Raw genomic sequence first — 27,611 nt, forward strand, 5'->3', positions numbered from 1 at the left:
CAGTTTTTATGACAACCACCTGACTGAACATATACTTGACATCTTAGCTTCCGTTGATTGTCTATGGCTAGCTAGAAGTTAAATCAAACACGATGGCGTCACCCTTGCTTTCGTACAAAATAAGGTTTTACTATGAGACAAGATTTTACAACTTTGGAAAGTTATCACGGTAGCAATTATTTGAATATCAATTGAATATCTATGCTTACATTAGCAAACATTTTTCCGATATCACAATTATTTCCACTCTAGGTACTCATAGTTCATATATCTGCTGGTATTGAGGAAGACAGTTTTATGCACATTTTTAAATATTAAAACTAACTTTAACCTGTCTTTTTGTTTCACTGTTATCTCAAGTTGTGATCAGCAATGGAAGTTTACAGTGTATCCTGGGCTGGCAGACTGGCATGTCCTTATGTATAGACCACAATTTAATGTAGATAACCTTCCAAAGCTCTGTTGGCCTGACTTTAATCTGTTTAAATTAAGGCTTTCTTTTGGCCCCTCTCTTTTGACACTGTTTGGGGAAATGACATCTAGCTCCCAGTATCAGGTGTGAACTGACAGTTAGTCTGGAATAATGTGTCAGTGTCTTCTTGCAATCCCAATTATCAGTTTATTATACATTTTCTACACAGGCCATATAACCCACCCCATAGACTATTTCTCTTAAAGGCCTGACTATCTTCCAGACCAAATGAAAAGTTATAATATGTACAGTATGGGTACAACATCTTAATGGTCTGCCAGTTGAAGCAGGCAAAACTTGATGTCTCTGGTAGGGAAGAAATACGCTGCCCATAACTTTATTTATATTATTTATACTCTGTTAATGTGATTGTGCTTATTTCAGGCCCTGTACTCTTATTTCCTATTTTTGCTGATTGTTTGGTTTATCTTTGCTTGCAGTGTGGATTGTCCACATTGGCCTCTGCAGTAAATGTAACTCTGTATATCCTTTTTACTTTGGAGAAAAATGGGATACACTTCAAGAGATATCCAGATGGCTAGGTTGCCCATGACTGACTAATAAAGCTGGAGTTAAGAGTAACAAAGACATGTTTTTGCATCACGGTAGCATGGACTTGTCATTACATTGTTCCAACTGAAGATACTCATTGTTTCCATGAAAAATAGTTAAAAGATTTTTTCCAGCATAGATGCAAATCCTTACATTAAATACCTTCCAAAGATCCAAACATTTACATCTTTGCATTCATATAACAGAAGGAATGGTAGAGCATTAGCATCACTAACATTACTATTACTGTGACATCACTTTTAATACATTAGATCACTTTGGCTTGACAAAACAACCTCTTTAGGTGTTTAGAAATTTCTTTCATTTGTAGTCCATATATAATTGGATAGAAAAGAGGATAATACAAAAATGCTTGTAGAGTCATTATTAAATGTATCTCAGCTCTCACAGTAAACTGAATGACGATGACATCATATGCACAGAACAAGGAAAAGATTAGTAAAACTATCAGGTGGGGTAAACAGGTCTGTGCAGCTTTTTTCCTAACCTCTCTACCACTTCGATAGGTTATTATAAGTATCCTAGTATATGTAAAAATTATGAAGAGCAAAGGGAGAAGTGCCATGCTTAGTAGAGCAAATATATCAAATATAGCCTGTACTGCTTCTGAACCAACACATTGGAGACTGTAAACCGAATTGTTACAGAAAATAGCATTTAAAGTAAAATGACAAAGTTTCCTATTACTGCTCATAATTATTGAGACAGCAAGCTGAAAAGCAGGCACAAACCAAGCTACACCCAATATAATACTCACTGTAGTTGTTCTCATGATATTTGGATATTGCAGGGGTTTACATATGGACACATACCTGTCATAGGCCATGGCTGACAACAGAAAGAAATCTGAAGCACTTAAGAAGTAATATAAAAATAATTGAAACAAACAGGCTGAATATGATATTATCTGTTTTTCAGTAAAAAAGTTAACTAACAAAGTTGGGTACATAGCAGTATTGTAAACAATAGAGTTAAATAGCAAAGCTGCAATAAAAATGTACATAGGCTCATGGAGGATCCTGTGCATGCAAATAAGGCAGACAATGGTGACACTCAACAAGATTGCTACAATATATACTGTTAACATAATAACAAAATAGAGATACCTTGATTTGCCCATTTCCGCATACCCACCAAGAGTTATATACGTTACATTGAATTCATCAGCCATGAAGAATGTCACAATTTAAACCATGAATGCATAAGACAGATTGTATAACAAGCTTAGATTAATAAACTGAGGAAACAAGTCTTACTATGAAGATTGCATTAACATGGATCATGTATGTATTGTCTAATTTATTTACAGATACCTGACCTTAAACTGCACTTGATGTGTGTTCATCTTCAGAAATCAGAAAGTGAACAGTTGAAGTCAGACAAAATCTTTTATGACATTTCTTCACCCTCCATGGATCTCATTAAATTTTCCACCAAGAGTTTGTTCAACCTTTTCAAACTCTGGAGGCCTGAACCCATAGGTGTTAAACTTTCTTTACATCATTACTGCCTTTACAACTTTTTAAACAACCATTTTACTACTTTACTTTTAGAGCTTTTGCAGGTATGGTGCAAGGCCCTAATCATTGACCTGCACGTGCACTAGCAGCAATACAACACACATACTGTAGATACCTTAGGTCAGGTTCAACTTCAGGTTACACTGCACAATTTCATACAAATGCGGTTTTACATTTGTAAAAAAGTCTTACTTGTACGATAAACAACACAAAAATGTTATTCATCACAAAAGTAATGACCACAATGAACAAATGTTTTTTTTCTTGAAAACATTGTGTGAGCACTGTACTCCATCAGGTACAACTACAATTACTTGAACGGCATCATCAAACTCTGGAGGCCTGAACCCACCGGCATTGTTCCACCTTTTTTACTTAAATAATACAAGTCTTTAAATCATCAGAAGGGAAATTCATGTTAGAGTGGCACAAGAGCAGTCTAAAGAGGTAGGAAACAAATAAAAAACAATTTAAATTAATATATACAGCAAATGAATAAAATGTATACATAACAAAGCTTAGGCTATAAAATGACATTACTTGGGCAATGTGTAGGTAGCTCTCCACCAACCAAATTAAAAAATCTAAATGTTACTAGTCCATAATCTACACAGCATTTATTGACCTGATGCCCCTATTGTCTTACCTTACATGGCAGCTGGATACTCACGATATCATGAGATCATGCAAGAATCAGGTATTACACAAAAGTCCATCTTGTTAGGCTTCAAGTAATGCGTTTTTGCCTGAGCAGCAGCAGACCCAACCAATCACTGTTCGGAGCTAAGGACAGCGACTGTTTGTTCAAAAAAACACTGACGGACGTAATAGACGGATTTTTCATTGATTCACCTACTAGGTATTTTTTGAAAGTTGAAAAGTTTACAATGACAGCTTTTCAGATGTGGCGACTTTGGAGCACTGCCACAAGCCGAAAAAAGCCAGCTGCAGCATGGATTCTAGAGTTAAGTCGAACACAAGGGATGAGTAGCCTGAACTTATAGAATAGTGAGTGGCATTTTGCTGTGATAATCGGTTCCTGTTTCTGAAAGCCTTTAAATAACATGCAGATATTTAAATAGACGGCACTGGCTGCAAATATCTAGTTTATGAGAAAGATTCCTGATAAGTAGGTCTGAGTAGTAGAGGAGTAGATTTTCAGATTGGCGTGAATGGTACAATTTCAGATAGACATGATTTCCGGAGAGGAAAAATTGTGGCGGCACTCATATTTTGCTAAGTTTACAGCTCGCATCCCACTTGCTCTGGCGTTTCAGAGCCCCTAAACCAGAGACATTTATAAACCACTTCTGACCCCATTTTGATATGGAATCTGTGGGGTTGTGTTGCAGTTTCAACTGCTGCAAATGAAAACCTTTGGCAACACCGACACTGACCATGACGTCTTGTTTTCTGAGACTAAGCTACTAACGTTAAAGGCAACTACGGGCAACGGGCGGAGTCTACACGCTGCCCCCTGTTTACCCCGGCACGAGCATGCCCAGTATACGAGAATGTTCATGAGAAATGCAGTTTGGGCGTGATAGTTTAAATGGAGATTAGTTCTTCTACTGGAGCTACAAATTTTGGCTCAAAACTCTGCTTAAAAATCAAAAAGGTAGCAATGTAAATGTAGCCTTAAACTCCTTCACTTGAGGTGGGGACTCATTCCTTACCTGGAGTAGGCATTCCATCACATCATATGTGGTCCTGGTGGTATTAATAAATGTTAAATGAATACATCAGGTAATTACCTTATCCATGGCTGGGAGTACCTGTTGCCGTACCTGGAATAGGCAGAAGGCTTAGGAAACAAGGGTTGCTTAACAAACTGGATGAACTCAGGACCAGGATAGCTTTTGGACGGGACACTAAGAACTGCACTGTTATTGTTTTTACAGAGCTTTTTGTCCCAATCCTTTGACTCCGGCCATTGTTCCACGCCAGCCCCAGACAACCGGGGGAAAAGCAAGGGCAGTGTTGCAATGTCTGCATCTCTCGCAGATGACCTGAACACCCTTAATGCACTCTTTTACATCAACTCCCTGGCAAAGGGAGTACAAAAGGCCCAAGACCCCTGCCCACTAGTAATATCCAGGGCAGATGTGTGCAAATCTTAAGAAATGATTATTACATACATGGCACCTGGACCTGATGGCATCTCAGGCCGACCTCGTAAGGTGTGTGCAGCCCAACTGGCAAATGTCTTTACTGACATTTTCAATATATCAATGCTCCAGTATGAGAGTATGAAGAAGTTGGTTACATGATAACTCTTGGTAGAACATTTTAATGAGATCCATGGAGGGTCAAGAAATTTGATAACAGTCCACTGAGCCGAACAGTTCACTTTCTGAATTCTGAAGGTCAACACTAAGTGTCCTTAACAGGTTGTATGACATCTTTTTTTAAATTCATTCATTCAAGCTGCAATGAAAATGTACATAGGCTCATGGAGGTTTTGGTGAAGGCAGATAAGGTACACAATAGTAGAATTACTGCAAATTATTAGAATAATAAGCTTCTAGCTTTAAGCTTCTAAATGTGGAGGTGCTTACTGTGTAATCATGCCTGCACAGATTCTTTGATATACATGCATAACTGGTTGTGGTGTTTTGGCTTCACAGCTATCTAGCTGCCCACTATTGACACTGTCCATCAGCTAAAACAACTCGCCACTAGTCTCAAGGCTCAAGATGTCCCTCACACAGATTCTGGGTGGGACTGGGGAGCCTGGTTGCTTGGGGAGGGTTGGAAAGCCTGGATGGGGAAAATTGTGATCCCAGTGATGTCTGTAATGATTTTCTGTCTGATTGCTATTTGCTGCATTATTCCTTTAACTAAGAAAATGATTTCATCTCTGTTTGCTCTTGAAAGGGTCCAATACCAGGCAGTGCAAGTAAATGATGATAATTCTGATCTGTTTAATTTGCCCTCCTACAAAGAGGACGAATTTGATTCAGACTCTGCCTCTGAAATCCCGTAGGATTAAGACAGCTAAAATCCATTTGAATTGTCATGTTTTCTTTGAATGTTTGTAGGGGTAGCTTGAACCCAGAGGGTTTTAGATCCCTCACAGAAATGTTTTTTTTTCCTGCATGTCTCCTTTAGTAATTTTTATATGTAATGATTAAGGTTGTAATCAAAAGTGGGGAATGTAATGGAAAAATTACATAGACCATGATTTTCTTAACAATGATTGTTCATTTATTGAGTAATTTTTAATTATAAGTAGATCCTTAAAATATGCCTCTGAAACATGTGTCTCCTAAAAGATATTTCCTGACAAACAGTCCTCCAGTGTTAAAGATAGCTGAAAAGGTTATGACCCTGTGTATTCTCCACTATAAGCAAATGGCAACAAAGCACAGGCGCCTCCAGAGATATGCAAAGGTCAGTTTGCCCGAACCTAAGGTTGGAGCCTGAACCAATCTATAGACGAGATAAATTCCGGACTTCTAAGATTGAAGGACGACTAAAGTCATCTTTTGACGCACTAGACAGATGTACAGGGACAGCTTTAGACAGCAGTGTTCAAGATTAGAATGTTTTCCAAACATGGTCGTGTTTCTGCTGGGGAAAATGGGATATAAGGAGCTGTCATATGTTACGCGAGGCACAGAACTGTTGTCACTTTGTAACTCTGTTGATTGTGAATTGCTGTTCTTGTCATTTTTAATTGTTCTCTCGAGAAAATAATTAAACCCTTCCACCGAATACCTAAACTTTTAATCCAGTTTGCAGCCTGTCTTTATTTTAAGGTCTCTTCTTCACCCAAATTCCTCCCTCGCTGAACAGAAACTTCCACCACAGTGGGTAAGTGTTGATGCGTTTGTCGTGTCGGCCCGCCCACACATTTGGCGACTGGCGAGTGTTAATTTCGGACCCTGCACAGTACTGTGAACATTTAATTTACTTTGTTAATGTAAGAGAACTTGACTGAAGAAGAATTTTTTTTGTTTTTCAACAGTATTTTGTTACAAAGAAAACAAGTGTTATAGATTTGGCTATTTATTTCTTTTACGTAGGTATATTGTTAATAATCTGTTAATAATCTTGTTAATAAAAATATCTATTTTTTTTTCTCAAAATCTCTCTCTTTTTATCCTCTCCCCACTGACCTGGTACTCAATACATTAGACCCTTTTGCAGAACAACCTCTTCAGGTGTTTATGAATTTCTTTCATTTTCAGTCCCTTTATGATTGGATTGAAGAGGGGATGATACACAATAACTGTAAAGACATTATTAAACGTACAGTTTTGGGGAAATCAGTTTCCAGTCGAGGTAGAAATACATCAAATACACTTAAAAAAAATGTTAATCAGAACCAACAGGTGGGGGTAAAAAAGTCTGTACAGCTTTTCTCCTGACTTCTCTACTACTTCCATAGGTTATTATAAATATCCTGGTTAATGTTAAAAATATGAAGTATCATCTGTGTGCATCCATGTCCCAGAAATGCTTGTTACTAACTTAGCTCTGGGGAGCTTATTTCCTGGAGTCCTTATGTTTTTTCAGCCAGCAGTTTACCTTGGATTAGGATGGGACCTAAATCATGGTTGCAGCTGTCGCTGTTGTCCTGCTCCACGCCGTGCTATACCCTGCTACACCCTGCTACGCTCTGCTTTGCCCTGCAGTGCCCTGCTACACCCTCCTACACCCTGTTATGCCCTGCAGTGCCCTGCTACGCCATGTAACGGCCTGCAGTGCCCTGCTACGTCCTGCTATGCCCTGCAGTGCCCTGCTGCACCCTGCTATGCCCTGCAGTGCCCTGCTACACCCTGTAATGCCCTGCAGTGCCCTGCTACACCCTGTAATGCCCTGCAGTGCCCTGCTAAGCCATGAACTATTACAAATACTATTTCTAGTCATAAGGCATTTTTTCCACTACATGGTACCTGCTCGACTCAGCTCGGCTCGGCTTGACCGCAGTGTCCCTTCCTCCTATTTCCATTAGCACTAATGTAGCTCAGCGTAAATTCTGTCAGGGAGACTTCATTTACATTAATTCTCTTCTCTTTAACTGATCAGCTGGTTGGTGGGTGTTACGTTTGTATAAACCAATCAGAATCGGGCACGTATGTTCAAGCCAATCACAGCATGACTACCATGTTTTAAATCAGTTCTCTCTCCTGCTTCTGTCAGTTGTCTTTTCAGACGAGAGTGCAACTAGTGGTTGATGGCTTATGGCACTAGTGTTTTTTCTGTGTTGCGTCTGGTTTGGCGTGCTCACCATGTCGGCCTCCGACTCTGATCCATTGGAGGTACCGGATCCAGGACGCTGCATATCTCCGGAGGTTTCTGCTGGCTCTCTGGATGGGGTTCACAGGAGCTCCCACCTGGCTTTGCTGCCCGGCTCACGGTCAGAGATGTTCCTTCAACAACTTCAGGATCGTGGCATTACTGCCATGATGATACATTGCTGGCTGTGCAGGCCGGGTGTGTCTCGCCGGTGCCTTCGCTGTCTATCCCTGCGGCTGCTTGAGGTCGGAAGCGGACCAGGAAGGCGGATCCTCCTCCCAGCGCCCCGCCGAAACGCCGCGGCGGAGGTTCTAACAGCCGGGCGGCTGCTTCGGCTGTTCCTAGTGGTTCCTCGGACTCCAGCCTCATACTCGAATCTTTGCAATCTCAGGGCAGATCTATGCAGTCTTTGGATGCGCGGCTGCTGGCTGTGGAGAGTTACTCAGCTGCCGGTGCTTCGGTGAGTGTCAATGCTGCACTGGCCTCTATGGCACAGCCGGTGCCCAGTTTCCCTCAGGCATCAGTGTCGGCCCCGGTCGATGTTAATTATTTCCTGGCAAGTGTGGCAACGTCGGCCATAGGTAGGCCATATATTCCTGAAGCGGCTAATATTTCGGCCCGGTTGAGGTCTAAAATTCTGCTGGGGAAATACATTAATTTGGTGAGTCTTATTTTGCCGTCCCCTGAGTGTGATAGGTCTCTCGTCTCTGGGGATAGTTTCTCTGCCATGTTTAAATCGGCGGATCCCAGACTTTGTAAGGAGCTTTCTATTGGGCAGTTTGTGGTAGCTTTCGGGATCTACCGTGATGTGATTTGTTCCGTGTATCCAGACAGGAGACAGGAGTTTGACGCTTATTTGGCTCTTATTGCTGATCTCAATCTGAGATACAGTAGAAATGTGTTCTATCAGTACCACAAAGCCTTTTCTAGTAAATCTGCGATGTATATTGCCCGGTCCAATGTGCGCCTGAACTGGTCCATACTGGACACCGAGCTTCTGGTCATTGTTGTGGTCATCAAGTGTTGTCGTGCTCAACTTGCGGTGTTGCAGGACACTTTGCCTCCTTCTGCCCCGCTGTGGCGTTTCAGAGTGCAAACGCCGGGGCGGGTCCTGTGCAGCGTCCTCCTCATTTTGAAGATACATTCTTCCACTCCAATAAATGTACAGGCATTGGCATTCGAACTATCGTCTCCTAATTCCGTGTTTGTGGACCATATTCTTTCAGGTTTTTCTGAGGGTTTTCGGGTGGGTGTGCTTTCCTATCCTACTGTGACGTACGTAGCTAAAAGGGAAAGGGAAAGGGTATGTCATCGGGCCATTCGCTTCTTCCCCGTTTCCTGTGTTTCGCACTAGTCCTATTGGTGTCACTACTGGCAAATATTCAGGCAAGAAGCGGCTGATTTTCGATCTGTCCGCGCCAGGTATTGCTAGTGTAAATAGTCTCATTCTGGGTGTCCCCTTTTCTCTACATTATGCTACCATGGATAATGCCATCAGATTGATTAAACTGGCTGGGAAGGGGGCTAGGCTGTCTAAGGCTGACATCACAGACGCGTTCAAAATTGTGCCCATTCATCCTTCCCAGTGGCCTCTTTTTGGTGTCAGGTGGGAATCTAAGTATTATTTCAGGGTGCGGCTCACTTTTGGGTGTAGGAGTAGCCCGTGCATTTTCAACCACATCTCAGAAGCTCTGTGTTGGATCCTGCTTAACAGGGTTGGGGTGCCTTCGGTACTTCATTTACTTGATGATTTTTTGCTCGTTGATCACCCTCATTATAGTGCTGGCTCGTCCCTGGGCAAGCTGAAGGTTTGTTTTCAGTCCCTCGATGTACCTCTGTCAGAGGCTAAAACTATTGGTCCCCATACATGCCTGGATTTTCTTGGCATCACTCTGGATTCTGTCCGTATGGAAGCTTCTCTCCCGCTTGAGAAATTGGAGCGTATCCGTAGGATAGCTGAGTCCTTTTTATCTGCGGGTAACGTCACCAAACGCCAATTGCTCTCTCTACTCGGGCATTTGAATTTTGCAATGCGCGTTATTCCGCAGGGACGCTCCTTTATATCCAGGTTACTGGATATGGCTTCTTCTGTGCCGGATCTGCATGATATCCTGTCCTTGGATGACGGATGCCGCTCTGATTTGAGTTTCTGGTCTTGTCTTCTGGGTGAATGGAATGGGGTTTCGTTTTTCTATGATGACGTGGTGTATTCCTCTGACTCGTTGCAGTTGTTTACAGACGCTGCCCCTTCTGCAGGTTTTTTTTTTTTTCCTTGGCCAGTGGTTTGCAGGCCACTGGCCTCCCGGGTTCTCCTTGTCTGATTACCCCATTGCTGTCGCATGTCACATCTGGGGCGTTCATTGGAAGCGGAAACGCATCTCCGTACTTTGCGACAATCAGGCTGTAGTCAGCATCATAAATAGTGGGCACTCGTCATGCAATAAAATCATGCCTTTTATGAGACGCATCACTTGGTCAGTTGTCATTAACAACTTCATAATCACTGCCTGTCATGTCCCTGGTCACTATAATGCTCTTTCTCGCTTTCACTTTCAGACCTCTCGGAGCCTCTGCCCTGCAGCCAGCCCTGTACCAGTAGTGCTTCCCTCAATGATAGATCTAGCGCTGTATTGAATCAAATACCCCTACAAGCTTATTAAGATTCTGCTAGGTTTTATATGAGGAAGGGTTTAGCTGAGTCAACTTTAAGAACATATGATTTTGCTTGGTGTACTTTCGCATTCTTTTGTGTTTCCATTGATGTACCACTAAAACCTGTTCTCATCAACAGTATTTGTGCTTTTATTTGTTATTGCACTGATACGCGCCAATTTAAACCTCAATATACTCGAGGGTTGCTTTCTGGCATTCAGTTCAATGTCAGATGTTATGATCCCTCATTTCCAAGCTTATTTTCGAATCCAGCAATTAAAATTATTCTGAAAGGTATATCTAAAGAGCATCCGTCTTCCCCTGACTTTAGACAGGCGATTACCCTCAAGATTTTGCATAAATTGATATTGACTCTTCGTCTTGGGGTTTTTTCCTCTTATGTTGATTCATTATTGGAAGCTGTGTTCTTTTTGGCGTTTTATGCTTTTTTGAGATGTAGTGAATTTACTACACCTTCTAAATTATTTAATCCCAGCAGCGATATCACGTTTTCTGATCTAACCTTTCATTCTCAACATTACAGATTAGAACTCAAGCATTTTAAACTTGGAGGCGCTTGTTCTATCATTGTTGCCCGCACTGACACACTGTTTTGCCCATTTAAATCTATGATGAAGTATCTATTTTTCAGGTCTCAGAGTATTTCCTTATCAACATTATTTGTTATTCCTGGAGAATTCCTTATGTCGAAATGTTGGTTTAACCAGCATTTAAAACTAGTCCTTATCAAAGCTAACATTTCACCAAAGTGTTATACGAGTCATTCATTTAGAATAGGGGCTGCTACTACTGCTGCAAGTCAAGGTGTCTCCAGTACTTCTCTACAACAACTTGGACGGTGGGCTTCCTCTGCCTACTCATCATATATTCGCCCTGATGTCGAAGATATCATCAATAACCAGAGATCTCTTAAACCTTGATTGTAGTAAGATTGCATCTAACTGGTGGTGGTATAATGGATGGGTGGTGTTCTCAATTTACTGATTTATTGTTATGACGGTATTGTTCAATTAATATTGTATTTTTCTACTAGCATAACTGCAGAGTTCTGTGTTTGTTCCGGCCTGAATTGCCGAGGTTTTGTTTTGTGTTCAGCCTGAATTGCTGATATTTGTTTTTGCCTTTATAACTGCAGAGGTTCTGTGGTTGTTCCGGCCTAAATTGCAGAGGTTTTGTTTTGCTGACGGCTTAACTGCCTAGTTTTATTGTGTCATATGCCTTTTGGGGCCTGACTTCTTATCAAGTTGTGGTTCAGTTGTATTACTCTAATTATACACTGAGTATTTAATATATCCCTGTTTTGTATCACTATACAGATTTGTGGCAGCTATAAGGTACGTATAGTCATGTCATTCAATTACTAAATTCTTTTCAAGTTTTGGGGGATATGTTTGGTTTTCCTAAGCCTTAGTAATATATGTATACATTTCAGAGGTTTACATACAGACACATATCAGGAAGAATTTTGAGTTGATTAACAAAGCTGCAATGAAAATGTACATAGGTTCATGGAGGGCTTTGTAGATGATGCCCACAATAGTGGAATTATTGCAAATTATTTGAATATATGCTGTAAACATGATCACTAATGTAAGATATCCGTATTTCTGCACTTCCACATGCCCATCAAAAGTTATATATGCTACGTTCAATTTAGTATCCATTATGATTGTCTGAAAGGAAACGTTAATGAAAAAAAACCAGCTATATCACTAGAAGTCTCGTACAACCCGGTAATGTTTTTTTCAGTCATCAGATTAACTGACACTGATACTGTACGGTATTGTCAAACAGAAATTGTTTGAGTTTGTGGGAAGTTTATATCAGACTGCTTCAACCTCCATGGATTATTCTCTTCAACTGAATTTGACATTCATTAACAATTAATTAATCTATTAACATGTAAACAACTTTATCAAACTCTGGAGGCCTGAACTCATAGATGTTGTTAAACATTGTTTGCTCAGGTTTTGTGACTCTGTTATATTTCTCTGTGCCCTGTGTGGGTTTGGTTGGCCCAGGTGTCTCCTGAAGCAACAAACAGGTACCACTTGGCCAAAAGGGAGGAATTTGGAAAGGCTTCAGGTAAAGACCTGGAAAACGGTTTAATGTCTCAGGACAGCCCAGTCTCATGGCATCTCGTTAAATGGTCACGTTATTGAATAAATTGTTTTGTGTACAGGACACGATAATGTCGTTATTTTCGTGTGATGATAACGAATTTTAAAGTAATGTATTTGAATGGGAAGCATATGTCGTGATCACAGAACGATAACTGCAGCGAGTACTATTGATAAGGCGAATGTCCGCGCAGGGAGGTTGGTTGGGGTGGTGGATGGGTCGAACAACACAGGACTTTCACCCCGGAGACCGGCGATCGTGCCCCACGTGTTGCAGTTCCTTCCCGTTATTGTCTTCCTAACCTGTCCTGCGTCTGACGGTTCCTTTCCCCATTTTTTTTCCCCCTAACCACAACCGTCCCGGCGTGTTGCGTTTAATTTCCCCCGTTGTTGCGTGCCACAGAGACCCCGGATGTTGTCCCTGCGCCCGGAGATCGCGTCCCGCGAGTGGTGGGCTGTCCCATTTTTTTAGCTGACGTGTGGCGTTTCATTCCCCCGTTGTTGCGTGCCACAGAGACCGCGGATCATTTTGTGAAATGGTAACATTGGAAAATCGAGAGCTGTACACGAAATAAACGCGCAAATCGTAATGTGTACACAAATCAATAAATAAAAATAACGTGACATCTTCACAAACTGGCGTGAGACCGGGTTGCTCAGGAAGGAAAGCAAGGCTTGGCACAGGCTGTGTTGAGCAGTGCAAAGAGCACTTTAAAGAACCCCTGAAACCTACCAACAGGTCCTCTGTGGAGGAGGCATATTTCAAATACTTGGTAAGTCTCACACATATCCTCAGCAAAAGTCTCTAAAGTAGTCAGAAACTAATTCTACTAATCCACTCATTTTCAATCCCAATGTTAACCCTTTACCCTGGCAGCTACAACAACCTAGAGGAAACACTAATGTGGTTTATGTTGTTTATTTATCAATTTTTCAATAGAATTGTAATCCTCTTTTCCTCTCAGGGCACCGAATAACAGTTCGGACCACATGCTCTTGCTTTTGAAGGCCCTGACCACGGCGCTGGCTGGTCCCACAAAAAGGTTCTTCATTCAGTGTTGCTGGAGTGTTGACATCTTCTGGGATTTAAAAAGAGAAAATCCTGCCAACCAATGGCATTGTTGAAGCTGATTGCTTACTGTGCTAATGTTACATAAACAAATCCTCACATTAAATACTTTCCAAGGATCGCAAAAATCACATCAAGCATTACTATGACACAAAACACTGACTGTGCAACAGTCTTGAGTAGTCAATACATTAGACATTAGACCCTTTTGCAGAACAACCTCTTCAGGTGTTCCTCTTCAATGTTCTTTATTTACTGTTGCTGGAGTGTTGACCTATGCCGGGATTTTGAAAAACCTCCAGCCAATTGCTTAGCCATTAGTTACATTGTTGAAGCTGATGACACTCTTTACTGTGCATTAGTGTTACAGAAACAAATCCTCACATTAAATACCTTTCAAAGATCACAGAAATCACATCTCAAATAATTATTATGATACAAAACACTGTGCAACAGTGTGTTTGATATATTAGCCCATTTTGCAGAACAACCTCTGGAGGTGTTTATAAATTTCTTTCATTTTCAGTCCATATATGATCGGATTAAAGAGAGGATGATATAAAAGAACTTGTAAAGACATGACTAAACGTACAGTTTTGGGAAAATCTATTTCCACTCGAGGTAGAAGTACATCATATGTACTCAAACAGGAAAAGTTAATCAGAACCAACAGGTGGGGTAAACAGGTCTGTGCAGCTTTTCTCCTGACTTCTCTACTACTTCGATAGATTATTATAAATATCCTGGTGTATGTAAAAAGTATGAAAAGTAAAGACAAAGGTATATCACTTGCAAAACTGATCAAGCCATATATATTCAGCACTGTTGAACTCCCACACTGGAGTTTCTGAACTGTGCTGTTGCAAATTATTCCTTTCAAGCTAAAGTTACACAGTTTTCTATTAGCATTCAGTAACGTTCCCCCTGAAATCTGACAAGCAGGTAGAGTCCAAGCTAAAATCAGGAACATATAAACAGCTTTTTTTCTCATGATAGTTGGATATTGCAGAGGTTTACATATAGACACATATCTGTCATAAGCCATGACTGCCAACAGGAAGAATTCTGAAACACATAGAGTGTAATAGATAAACCACTGAAAGAGACAGGCTGAATAAGATATGATCTGTTTTTCAGATAAAAAGTCAATCAAAAGCTTTGGATAGATAGCAGTGCTGAAAAGAACAGAGTTGATCAACAAAGCTGCAATGAAAATGTACATAGGCTCATGGAGGGCTTTGTTAATCACTATGATGCCCACAATAGTGGAATTACTGCAAAATATTAGAATATATGCTGTAAACATGATCACAAAATAAAGATATCTGTATTTCTGCACTTCCACATGACCATCAAAAGTGATATATGTTACATTTAATTCATTATCCATTAAGATTGTCTAAAACAAAATGTTAATGAATAAAACAGGTATATGACTAGAAGTCTCATATAATCCAAGAAGGTCTTTTCAGTCATCGGTACCTGACAATACTCACTGGAACAGACATTGGATCTGTGATCTGTTTGCGTCTGTGGGAAGGTTTTATCAAACTACTTCAACCTCCATGGATCTCATTAAACTCTCCAATGGAAAAAGATACCAACATGTAAACAACTTGATCAAACTCTGGAGGCCTGAACTCATAGTTGTTGTTAGACTTTGTTTGCTCAGGTTTTGTAAGTCTGTTGTATTTTTCTGTGCCCTGTAAAAAATTAAACACAAAATAAAACATATGAAAATAGACTTTTCAATAAGGAAGGGAATTTGCACCATTGTCAGAAGAAACAGGTAGACAAGAGCCTGAGATCTAAATTTCAGTAGGGAGGCTATAACAGAAGTTACAGTGAAGATAATGGGTAGACGCTCAGTCTAGGTCAGACCTGGGCACATCCAGCCCATTGGGCGGCCCAAACCGGCCCGCGTGAGGTCAATGGGAAGTTAGCAATCTAATGTAAATAAGTGTACATCATGCATGGAATACAACTGCAGTGCTTTTATTTTGAAGGCAACTGTTTTGTTGTTGCTTTTGTTGTTCGAACGTATGCAGATTATTCTTCTCTGGTTGCAAGTTGGAAATAAAAATAATAAAAGAAGAAGAACTCCAATGTGTCAGTGAGAGCCGCGAACTGAGCTCACCAGATGTTAACATAGACGTGAATGAGCCGTTGTCCCTCAAAAAATGTCAGCAACCGTAATGAGAAGGATTGAGGACATCGCTGGAAACCTGGAGATTCAGTTGCAAAGCAAAGCAGACAATTTTAAACTTTTCTCCTTGGCTCTGGACGAAAGCTGTGATGTCCACGACACAGCCAAGTTACCAATTTTTGTACGTGGGATAACGAAAGACTTTGAGATGACGGAGGATCTGGCAGCAATGCGGTCAATGAAAGTGACGACGACGGGAGTGACTTGTTCACTGAGGTAAATGCATGTTTTGACAAAATGGGACTTACATGGAACAAACTGGCATGTGTTATCTATCCAAATCTGACAGGAAAAAATTTCGGACTTTAGAAGGGGATGCACGATAAAGTGACTGAAGTGAACTCAGAACTGAAATTGGTATTTCTGCATTGTATTATACATCAGCAGGTGTTGTGTAAGTCAGTGCTAGAACTGAACCATGTTATCGATGTTGTAACTAAAACAGTTAACTTCATCAGGGCAAGAGCATTAAATCACAGGCAGTTTGTGTCACTTTTGGAGGAGATGCTGTCAGAGCTTTAAGTCCGTATCATTGCAGAATTTCTATTCTTCTCTCAAAGAGGACAACTTTCCACACATGAGGAGGCATGCTCACAAGATGTTGGTTGTCTTTGGATCGACCTACATATATGAACAAACATTTTCAGTGATGAAGTTTAACAAATCCAGATACAGATCTTCTCTCACTGATGATCACCTGTCAGCTGTCCTTCGCATTTCCACCTCAGACATTGAACCTGACTTCAGTGCACTTGTTCAGGCCCAGCACAGACTTGATTTTTCTCACTGAACAAGAAATAAAACTGAAAAGCTGAAAAACAGCAAATGAGGTAGTAAGACTACAAACAAAAAGATAACACCTTGTAGCGAGGAAGGGAGTTCAGTTGTTATGGTCCTCAGTACAAGGTTTTTTAGCTGGGCTTGCCATCCAGTTGATTTGAATGTATTTACTCTTCAACAGATGCTCTCCTTAGCGTTGGACTTGTCTCCAATTTTTCCATATTCAAAAACAAAAATGACCATTGAATGTTTTAAGACCTTACTCCACAGTACTGTGGAGCTAGGTCTGCCAACATGAGACTAGGTCCAGATCAGGACCTGGGTTGCATAATGACAATACATTATCCTTAAACCATATGCAGTTTAAATGAGTTTAAAGTAAAAACAATTACATAATTGATAAATAAATACAGTTTGAAGCTAAATACTTAAAAAATATTTTTTGTATTAGAATAAATTAAATTGCTTTGCTTGTAAATTGCTCTCGGACCCTTTAATTAAAGAATAAGACATAAGTTGAAACATTTCCATTGTGCCCCTTAAATTCTTCAAGTGCTCTTATATGGTTTTACTAAAGACTACACATGTTCCTTGAGAAAGAAACCTACCGTCAAGCCATGTACATTATAAATAAAGTTTGTGTTGATGTTAAATTGAGCCTATACTTTCTGTTGGAATTACCAAACAAACATTTTATCTCTGTTGTAATAACATCAGAAAAAGAATCCTCTGCCGTCTGACATCTAGACAATTATTTCACAACTTTTATTATATATCCCTTCGGTCTGGACTACCATGACCTCATGGTAGGCACCGTCATGGAGGTAACCCCGAAAAAACACATTTGGTGATGGAATATTTAGCACCACAGGTGCTCCGACAAAACTAAATGCACAGGCAAATAGTTTTATCTTGTTTTGCGATTTCCTATTTAAATGTGGCAGAAAAATATGGCTGACTCAAATAACCCGAGCATACAAAGTCAACAACATCCATGAGTTCAGAGGTCCCAGGAGATTAAAGTTGTTTACATGTAAGAAGGTTTTCCTTTAGAGATCCATGGAGGTTGAAGCAGTCTGATATAAACTTCACAAGGACTCGAACAGGTCACAGATCCAATTTCTGTGTTTGTCGGACCACAACAGTGTGTATCAAGGTTGACTGACTAAGAGAATCTCAGGTGATATGATACTTCTAGTAATATACCTGTTTCATTCATTACAATTTAGTTTCATACAACCTTAATGGATAATTAATTAAATGTAACATATATAACTTTTGATGGGCATGTGGAGGTGCAGAAATACAGATATCTTTATTTTGTGATCATGTTTACAGCATATATTCTAATTATTTGCAGTAATTCCACTATTGTGTGCATCATAGTGATTAACAAAGCCCTTCATGAGCCTATGTACATTTTCATTGCAGCTTCTTAACGGTCACTGTACCGTCTATGGTACACCTTGTGGCTGTGGCGTCGCTGTAACTTCCACTCATAAAGGTTTTTATAACTTTAATGTATTAAATCTTCAAAATATACAGCCATGCGACACACCAATTGAAAGCTTAGCCTCTCAGGATTCCATTAAGCCCACACATAAAGCATAAGATGATTTATAGCAGTTACACAACTGCTATAAAGTTAAAGAAAATAAAACAATACAGCGTAAACAGCGCAGCTGGTGTGTAGTGCATCCATAACTTTTTCCTTGTCCCTTTAGTAACTGCGAGGATTTTTTGCCCCAAACTTTTTTTCCTAAATCCCCAAGAGTCCTGTGAGGAATGGAATATCCAAACAATTATATCCAAAACGAGCTGTTCGCATCACAATCTTGACGTTTCTGGCCGAATCACAATGGAAAATTGCTAAACTGTTTTTCATGTCCGCACTTCTAACGCTGCTCGTTTCTCTCCTGAGGGTCCTAGCAACTTGATGTGGTCATTGTATTCTCTGAGTTATAACCTTTCAATAGACATCTGGTATAAGCCAATCGGTAAAGGTTTGCCTGTGATACACCAATAAAAAGCTGAAGAGTCCTCTGATGCGATGTGAGCCCACGTGAAAACAATCGACATTTGCTCGGACCAGTTAGATTTAAATGTTATAAGACCCGTCCACATTTTTAGCCAATGAGCAGACAAGTTGATAGATACCACATTTGCCCCTGACATTTTAACCCTGTAATGGCTGCAGCTGTGTCAAAGCAAAAACAGGGCCTCCTATAAGCATATCATACCCTGTGCAATGTATAATTACTTATTTCCATATAAGTATGTGTATGATTGATGTGGGTGTGTTTGTGTATTTGAGAAGTGTTTTATTTTATACTTTATTGGCTTTTTTCTTTGCACTTTTTAAATGGAAATCAGAAAAACGCACAGACATATATGTAGAAAGAAATTCATATAAAATTCATTTTTGAGTCTTTTGGCTTCTGGATTTTTTCTCAGTAAGCTGAGACATGTGGCTATGACATTATGTTGTCTGTAACTCACTAGATGTGTTTACAGCAGTGTATTTTAATCATTTTACAGATGTATGACTTGGACGGAAATGAAACAAGAACTTGAGAGTGTTACCTTTCCAATGATACCAGGCACATCCCTGAGTGTCAAAGTATACGGGAGCTGTACCACTTTTAATTTGGGTATGTCGTTTAGACCAAAAAGCTTGAAAATGCAGCCATTTGTTTAATCAACTCTGTTCTCTTCAGCACTACTATCTATCCAAAGCTTTTGATTGACTTTTTATCTGAAAAACAGATCATATCTTATTCAGCCTGTCTCTTACAGGGGTTTGTATATTACACTCAGAATTCTTCCTGTTGTCAGTCATGGCCTATGACAGATATGTGTCTATATGTAAACCTCTGCAATATCCAACTATCATGAGAAAAAAAACTATTAATATTTTGCTGCTTTTAGCTTGGATTCTGCCTGCTTGTCATGTTTCAGTGGGAATATTACTGAGTGCTAATGACAAACTGTTACTTTATCTTGAAAGGAATAATTTGCAACAGCACAGTTCAGAAAGTAGTTATATACTGCCCCTAAAATGGCGGACGGAAGTGGCCGTGTCTACGAAACCAGAACCGGAAGTAGTACCGGAAGTGGGTGTGTCTATGAAGCTGGAAACGGAAATCTGAAAACCGCTATATCCGGGAAACGGAAATCAGAAACAGGAATTGGGTGTGTCCATAAAGCCAGAAACAGAGGTTGAGTTAAAAACTAGTTAAACTTGTCACACTCTACTAATGGGTGTGTATTTGTATGGGTTTAAAAGGGGGTTTTGGATTTTGTAAAGGTAGTTCACTTTTTTGGTGGTCTCTGCCAGTACAATACTTGCTTGTATGCTTTGCTAGTTAGAGGATTGTTTTTTCCTGCTATTAATTTAGTTTAGTTTATTTATTTTTTCCATCACTAAAAGAGCAACGTCAGATTAGAGGCCCATTTCAGAAACCCCCTACCTCGTACGGTGAAGAGGTAGGGGTACCTTTAGTACAGTTGATCATGAAAAAAAAGACATGATATCTGTGCAACATGACAATAAAAAGAAAATCAAAAACTAGCCCACCTAGACGTAGCAATGGGAGAAGCAAACCTTAATGTCCTACGAATGAGAGGCGTAGGTGAATCAGTCAATGAGGTTTGTCTAATAGTTTCAACTGTGGCCCCTCTTTAAATGCTGCAATAGCACGACGCACCGATGTGTTAGGAATTGCTGATGGTGGAACATTTAGATTAGCTAGTGTTTTTAAAAATATATTCCACCCCGTAGGTCTAGAACTGTCTAAAATATTATGTGATGTGACACTTTTCAACAAGTCGTACAAAATTTCGCTATGGATATTGAAGGAAAACAAAATTGTTTCTACACCGCAAATTGTGTCGCCGCTTTCGTTAATCACTACCAAAAACCGCGATTTAGTGATTATACATTCATTGCTCACAATGCATCAGGGTTTGACAGTTACATTTTGTTAGAGTACTTTGGTAAACAAGGCATTTGTCCAAAACTGACCATGCGTGGTAACAGAGTTCTTCTGATGTACAATACAAAACTACGACAGCGCTGGATAGATTCATTCAGTTTCCTGCCTATGGCATTAGCCAAAACACCTGCTGCAATGGGTTTCTGTGATTTGATGAAGGGATATTTTCCACATGCGTTTAACACACTACAGAATGAGAAATACGTTGGTCCTTATCCTGAACCCACACACTATGGCTATGAGGGGATGTCTGACGATGCTAAAAAAACATTCACGGAATGGTATGACATGGTTCGCAATGACATATTTGATTTTCAAAAAGCGATAAGCCGTTATTGTATTAATGATGTGTCCGTCTTGCGTAAAGCATGCACAACATACCGCGATGCATTCAAAGAAAGTACAGGTCTTGACCCCTTTGTATTTGCAACACTTGCATCCAGTTGTATGGGAGTTTTTAAAACATTATTTATCCCCAGAGACACCGTAGCTCTAACCTATGACGGGGTGTACATAACACCGAATAAAACATATTCGAATGTATCCATGCAGTGGCTCCAGTATGTAGCACACACAGAAAACATTGAAATCAGACACGCCCTTAGCAACAACGGCGAAAAGTCCTTTGGGAAATGGTTCGTCGACGGTTACTGTGCATCTACGAATACTTGTTATGAATTTGCAGGTTGTTTCTTTCACGGCTGTGAAAAATGCAAAGTTCAATCTGCGATCAATGCCCGCCTTAACAAATCCTATGGCGAGCTGTTCTGCGAAAGAATACATGTGCTAGAAACTGTGTATGCTCTAAATGTCATAGTGATGTGGGAATGTCAGTGGCTGTCGGAAGTGCGGGATAATCCGACAGTCAAAGAGTTTATGGCTACATATGTCATAACAGAGCGTATCAATCCTAGAAACGCCCTCTTTGGTGGCCGCACAAATGCTATGAAGTTGTACCACAAAGCTGAAAATGATGAAAAAATTCGCTACTACGATTTCACAAGTTTGTATCCAACTGTCCAAGCCAAAAAATGCTACCCCATAGGGCACCCTCAGATCATACGCAAGGATTTTGATGATATAGAAAATTACTTTGGAATTGTGAAATGTACAGTGTCACCACCCAGAGGACTGTATCATCCTGTATTGCCATATCGGTGCAATGACAAGCTAATGTTCCCTCTGTGTACAACATGTGCCGAGCAAATGAATCAGACATCAGTGTGCTCCCATACCGACAGTGAGAGACAATTGTCAGGTGAATGGGTATCATTTGAACTTCAAAAGGCTGTTGAAAAGGGGTACAGGATAGATAGCATCGACGAGATCTGGCATTTTCCTGAATAGACAGACACATTATTTAACGATTATGTCAAGACTTTTCTTAAATGCAAACAAGAAGCATCTGGCTACCCTGGTAATGTTAAAACTCCTGATGAACAAAAAAAGTACATTGACGACTATTACATCAGACTTGACCCTAGCAACATATGTGTTAACAAAGCAGTCAGAAATATTAATAAGTTACTTTTGAACAGTCTGTGGGATCGCTTTTCAATGAGAACTAACATGCCAACTTGTGAGCTCATATCAGAGCCAGGCAGATTCACACAGCTCATGTTTAGTGAGTCTTTCGATGTTCGACAGTTCTCGTTCATATCAGACGAGGTGGCTGTGGTGCAGTGGTGTAAGACAGAAAGTCAGGATTACAATGTAAAAGATGTAAATGTCTTCATTGGTGCAATGACAACTGCATATGCCTGACTTGAGCTTTATGATTTGCTAGATAAACTGCAAGAGCGTGTGTTGTATTGTGATACAGATAGTGTCGTTTTCACAACCAAAGAGGGTGAGTGGATCCCCAAACTAGGGCCATATCTGGGTGATTTAACGGATGAGCTAAACACCATCTCCTTTCGGAAGACCACATCACCGAGTTCGTATCGGGGGGGCCAAAGTGTTATGCATACCGGACAGCTCACGGCAAAACAACAGTTAAATGCAAAGGTGTAACGCTCAATTCAAATAATGCACAAGTGGTCACCCATGAGTCACTAATATGTCTGGTAAAAGCATTTGTGGCCAATCAGCATTCCACAGACCATCTGACTACTGTAACACACACAATCAGACGCGATAAAAAGAAGTTCTAAAAATCTAGATAAAAAACGCTACAGTTCACAAGAATGTGAAGGTGGTGTACAATAAGCGACAGATACTTGCAGACTATAACACATTAATAATAATTCTAATAATCAATGCGTTGCAGGATTTGATGGCAGGTTTCAACACCCTTTTAGTGTTGTTATTAGCGGTCCGTCGAATGGTGGAAAAACATATTTTGTCACAGACATTATTGAAAATGTATCGTCTGTTGTTTCACACAAAATTGATAACATTGTATACATTTATTCGTGTTGGCAACCTTTATATGATCAACTACTTAAGACTGTGAATATCAATTTTGTTAATGGCATACCTGAATCACTTTGCGACAACACCCTTCTGCCACCCGATAAGAATAATTTACTCATTATAGATGATTTGATGAACGACGCTAACGGTAATATTGAGGTTCAAAACGTTTTCACCAAATATGTTCACCATAGAAACCTCAGCTGTATATATTTAGTGCAGAATCTGTTTATTCAAGGTAAAACTAGTTGTACAATTAGTTTGAATACCAATTACATGGTATTATTCAAAAATCCTCGGGACAAGAACCAGATAAGTTTATTGGGTAGACAGATGTTTCCTGGAAACAACAAATATTTTTTAGAAGCCTTTAACGATGCCACTAGTTCAGCATACGGTTATCTCCTCATAGATTATAAATCCAACGCTCCTGATATTTTAAGACTCAGAACATCCCTGCTCTCAGATCAACAAGTTGTGTACATACCAAAAAAACACAAGGTGTGATAATGTCGTCACGCATGCAGAGAAATCTCATATTGCTACAGCATCTTCATAAGGCAGCACCCTGATCGCGCAGCATTATTGTAAGCAATGCTACCCCAGACTTTATTAATGCTCTGTGTGAAATAGCCCTCAACGTGTTAAGAGGTAACATACCATTGTCTAACAAACAGTACACATTGTTAAAAAAGAAGAAAAAAGTTATTAGACAAATAGCTGATAAAAATGTCAAACATTTAAAAAAGAAGAAGACAATCAATCAAACAGGTGGCTTTTTATTGCCTTTACTCGGAGCTGCTATACCGTTTATAGCAAGTCTTATTAACAGGAACTGAGATGGAGCATACTCAGAAAATGTGTTTGGTTCCTCAACATCAAATAGAGTCCCTAAAGCAATTACATTAGCAACCGCATCAGCCCTCCCATACACCAGATGTGTCTTTGAGACAGTCATCGTTAAATGCATTGGACCAGGCCATGAGTGACATATTGAAACAGCCTGACATTAATGCGTATGAGAAAGCCAAAAAATATTCAAGTATTTTACAACGTTACCTAGCCATGGTGAAACAGGATGAGCGTGAAAAAACTGTAATTACATTATCCTTACCAGAGACTGATTCAAAGGACAAAGTCGTAGAAAACAATGTGATAAGGACAGAGGTGTTAAAACACTTACCTAAAAGGAATAAGAGGAACGCTGAATATATCATGGATGCTTTAGCCCGTAATAATAAACAGATATCATGGACTGATCAAGGGGAAATTATTGTTGAAAATAAGAATGTGCCAGGATCCCATTTGTACGACTTGTTGAAAAGTGTCACATCACATAATATTTTAGACAGTTCTAGACCTACGGGGTGGAATATATTTTTAAAAACACTAGCTAATCTAAATGTTCCACCATCAGCAATTCCTAACACATCGGTGCGTCATGCTATTGCAGCATTTAAAGAGGGGCCACAGTTGAAACTATTAGACAAACCTCATTGACTGATTCACCTACGCCTCTCATTCGTAGGACATTAAGGTTTGCTTCTCCCATTGCTACGTCTAGGTGGGCTAGTTTTTGATTTTCTTTTTATTGTCATGTTGCACAGATATCATGTCTTTTTTTTCTAATTTCTAATTTCTAATTTTATATTATTTGTCATTATTTCTTTCATTTCTACTATTTTTGTTGTTGATAATTATACATCATATATATGTATTAATGACAACAGAAATGTTTATCTCTAATGTGATATCAAAGACAGTATTGAATGTAGCTCAGAGATAAAGAATGTTACACTATCTTTACTACTTTATAATTGTTGTTTTAATACTAATTTTCTATTTTCATGTATTTTTCTATTTTCATGTATCGTGACAGAAGAAATGTTTATCTCTATGTGATATCAAAGACAGTATTGAATGTAAAACTGCAACGGAAAAAAAGGGGGTGTATGTATCCTATTGAATGTATCTTTTTATCCTTATATGTGACTGATTATTAAATAAAATAAAAAAATCAAACAAAAAACTGATAAAATCTTTGTGATCACAATTATTTATTAGTGAAAAAAGCATCTTTACACAAGCCTTTCACAGTAGGCAACACATGCACACTGTACACATTTAAACTTCTGATCATCAAGTACATCTGGTTGTATGTTGTTAACAAAATGACATACCATTGTGTCATTACATACAAGATTAGAGCCGTACATTTTCATCACTTTTTTATAAGACATGTTTTTCTGAATATTGCATAAAAATAATACACAATGTTGGCCACAGGTTGTGGAATAATAATTTTGCACTTGTCTTCCAGAATGATGTATATCCAAGCAATTTGTTAAGAGGAAATTGTTTATCTCCATGGGAAAACTGGTAGGTGAGTTACCAAAGCTATCAAAGAAATAACCTTGTTTGTTTTTTGTAATATAAATAGCTAGCCAGTGTTCACCGGGCATGTTGCTAGTGTGAGTATTTACAACCAACATAGATGGTAGTTTACAGACTCTGTATTTTGGGAGTTGATTGCATGCCATGACTCCTAGAAAATTAGTATCACTAGTTATTCTTTTTCTAAGAATACAAGTTAGTTATATGGTATTCATCTTTAGTAGTGATCCAGAAGGACTTGTCTACGGTTGGATATCTCTATTACAGAATCAAAAACAGAATAACAGATCAGGGTCACCATACGAGGTAGGGGGTTTCTGAAACGGGTCTCTAATCTGATGTTGCTCTTTTAGTGATGAAAAAAATAAATAAACTAAACTAAATTAATAGCAGGAAAAAACAATCCTCTAACTAGCAAAGCATACAAGCAAGAGCTCTAGTACTGGCAGAGACCACCAAAAAAGTGAAATACCTTTACAAAATCCGAAACCCCCTTTTAAACCCGTAGAAATACACACCCATTAGTAGAGTGTGACGAGATTAACTAGTTTTTAACCCAACCTCTGTTTCCGGCTTAATGGACATACCCAATTCCGGTTTCTGATTTCCGTTTCCCGGATGTAACGGTTTTCTGATTTCCGTTTCCCGGATATAACGGTTTTCTGATTTCCGTTTCCGGCTTCGTAGACACACCCACTTCCGGTTTATAATTACTGTTTTCCCCCAGGTTTACTACTTCCGTTTCCGGCGTCATAGACACGCCCACTGCCGGTACTACTTCTGGTTCCAGTTTCGTAGACACGCCCACTTCCGTCAGCCATTTTAGGTACAGAATATAACTACTTCAGAATCTTCACTGTGTGAGTTCAACAGTGGTGAATATATATGGTTTGATTGTTTTTGTAATTGCTGTACCTCTCCCTGTACTCTTCATACTTTGTACATACACCAGGATACTCATAATAATCTATCACAGTAGTAGAGAAATCAGGAGAAAAGCTGCACAGACCTGTTTACCCCACCTGTTGGTGCTGATTAACTTTTCCTGTTTGAGTACATATGATGTACTTCTACCTCGAATGGAAATAGATTTTCCCAAAACTGTACGTTTAATAATGTCTTTACACGTTCTTTGGTATCATCCTCTCATATATGGACTGAAAATGAAAGAAATTTATAAACACCTCCAGAGGTTGTTCTGCAAAATGGGCTAATATATCAAACACACTGTTGAACAGTGTTTTGTATCATAATAATTATTGATGTGAGATGTGAGTTCTGTGATCTTTGAAAGGTATTTAATGTGAGGATTTGTTTCTGTAACACTAATGCACAGTAAAGAGTGTTATCAGCTTCAACAATGTAACTAATGGCTAAGCAATTGGCTGGAGGTTTTTCAAAATCCCGGCATAGGTCAACACTCCAGCAACAGTAAATAAAGAACATTGAAGAGGAACACCTGAAGAGGTTGTTCTGCAAAAGGGTCTAATGTCTAATGTATTGACTACTCATAACCGTTGCACAGTCAGTGTTTTTGTGTCATAATAATGTAATTTAATTTAATAATGTCTTTACAAATGATTTTGTATCATCCTCTTTTTAATCTGATCATATATGAATTGAAAATGAAAGAAATTTATAAACACCTAAAGAGATTGTTTAGTGAAGACAAATTAAACTAATACATTCACCTTTTTAACAATGTAACAATAATGCACATTTGTGATTTATCTCATTCATGGAAGGCATTTAATTCAAGGATTTGTTTCTAATTGACATAACCATAATGAAAAGCATTGCTAGCTTCATATATTTTTCTGCGGGTGTTTAATAATGATTTTATCCTATAATCATCCATCCATCCATCCATCTTCATCCGCTTATCCGGGGGGTCGTGGGGGTAGCAGCTCCAGCAGGGGACCCCAAACTTCCCTTTCCCGGGCCACATTAACCAGCTCCGACTGGGGGATCCCGAGGCGTTCCCAGGCCAGGTTAGAGATATAATCCCTCCACCTAGTCCTGGGTCTCCCCCGAGGCCTCCTCCCAGCTGGACGTGCCTGGAACACCTCCCTAGGGAGGCGCCCAGGGGGCATCCTTACCAGATGCCCGAACCACCTCAACTGGCTCCTTTCGACGCAAAGGAGCAGCGG

General features: G+C 39.5%; 2 protein-coding genes and 1 pseudogene across 2 annotated transcripts; 1 reads left to right on the forward strand and 2 right to left on the reverse strand.

Moving 5' to 3' along the window:
* Positions 1-1,292: 1,292 nt before the first annotated feature.
* Positions 1,293-2,216, reverse strand: LOC144525913 (olfactory receptor 6N2-like). The gene has a single exon (XM_078262971.1). The coding sequence runs from the start codon at positions 2,214-2,216 to the stop codon at positions 1,293-1,295; it is 924 nt and encodes a 307-aa protein (XP_078119097.1).
* An 11,924-nt stretch (positions 2,217-14,140) lies between these two features.
* LOC144525914 (olfactory receptor 6N2-like) lies at positions 14,141-15,061 on the reverse strand. Its single transcript, XM_078262972.1, has one exon. It carries the CDS (start codon positions 15,059-15,061, stop codon positions 14,141-14,143), a length of 921 nt encoding a protein of 306 aa, XP_078119098.1.
* A 2,840-nt stretch (positions 15,062-17,901) lies between these two features.
* LOC144525890 (olfactory receptor 6N2-like) lies at positions 17,902-26,675 on the forward strand (annotated as a pseudogene).
* The last annotated feature ends 936 nt before the right edge of the window (positions 26,676-27,611 follow it).

Source organism: Sander vitreus, chromosome 11 (assembly GCF_031162955.1).
Source record: "Sander vitreus isolate 19-12246 chromosome 11, sanVit1, whole genome shotgun sequence".
In the NCBI taxonomy this organism is placed as follows: domain Eukaryota; kingdom Metazoa; phylum Chordata; class Actinopteri; order Perciformes; family Percidae; genus Sander; species Sander vitreus.

What these genes read in the sequence shown, in the direction of transcription:
- LOC144525914 (XM_078262972.1), bottom strand. Translation starts at nt 15,061, where the DNA reads ATGGATAATGAATTAAATGTAACATATATCACTTTTGATGGTCATGTG.
- LOC144525913 (XM_078262971.1), bottom strand. Translation starts at nt 2,216, where the DNA reads ATGGCTGATGAATTCAATGTAACGTATATAACTCTTGGTGGGTATGCG.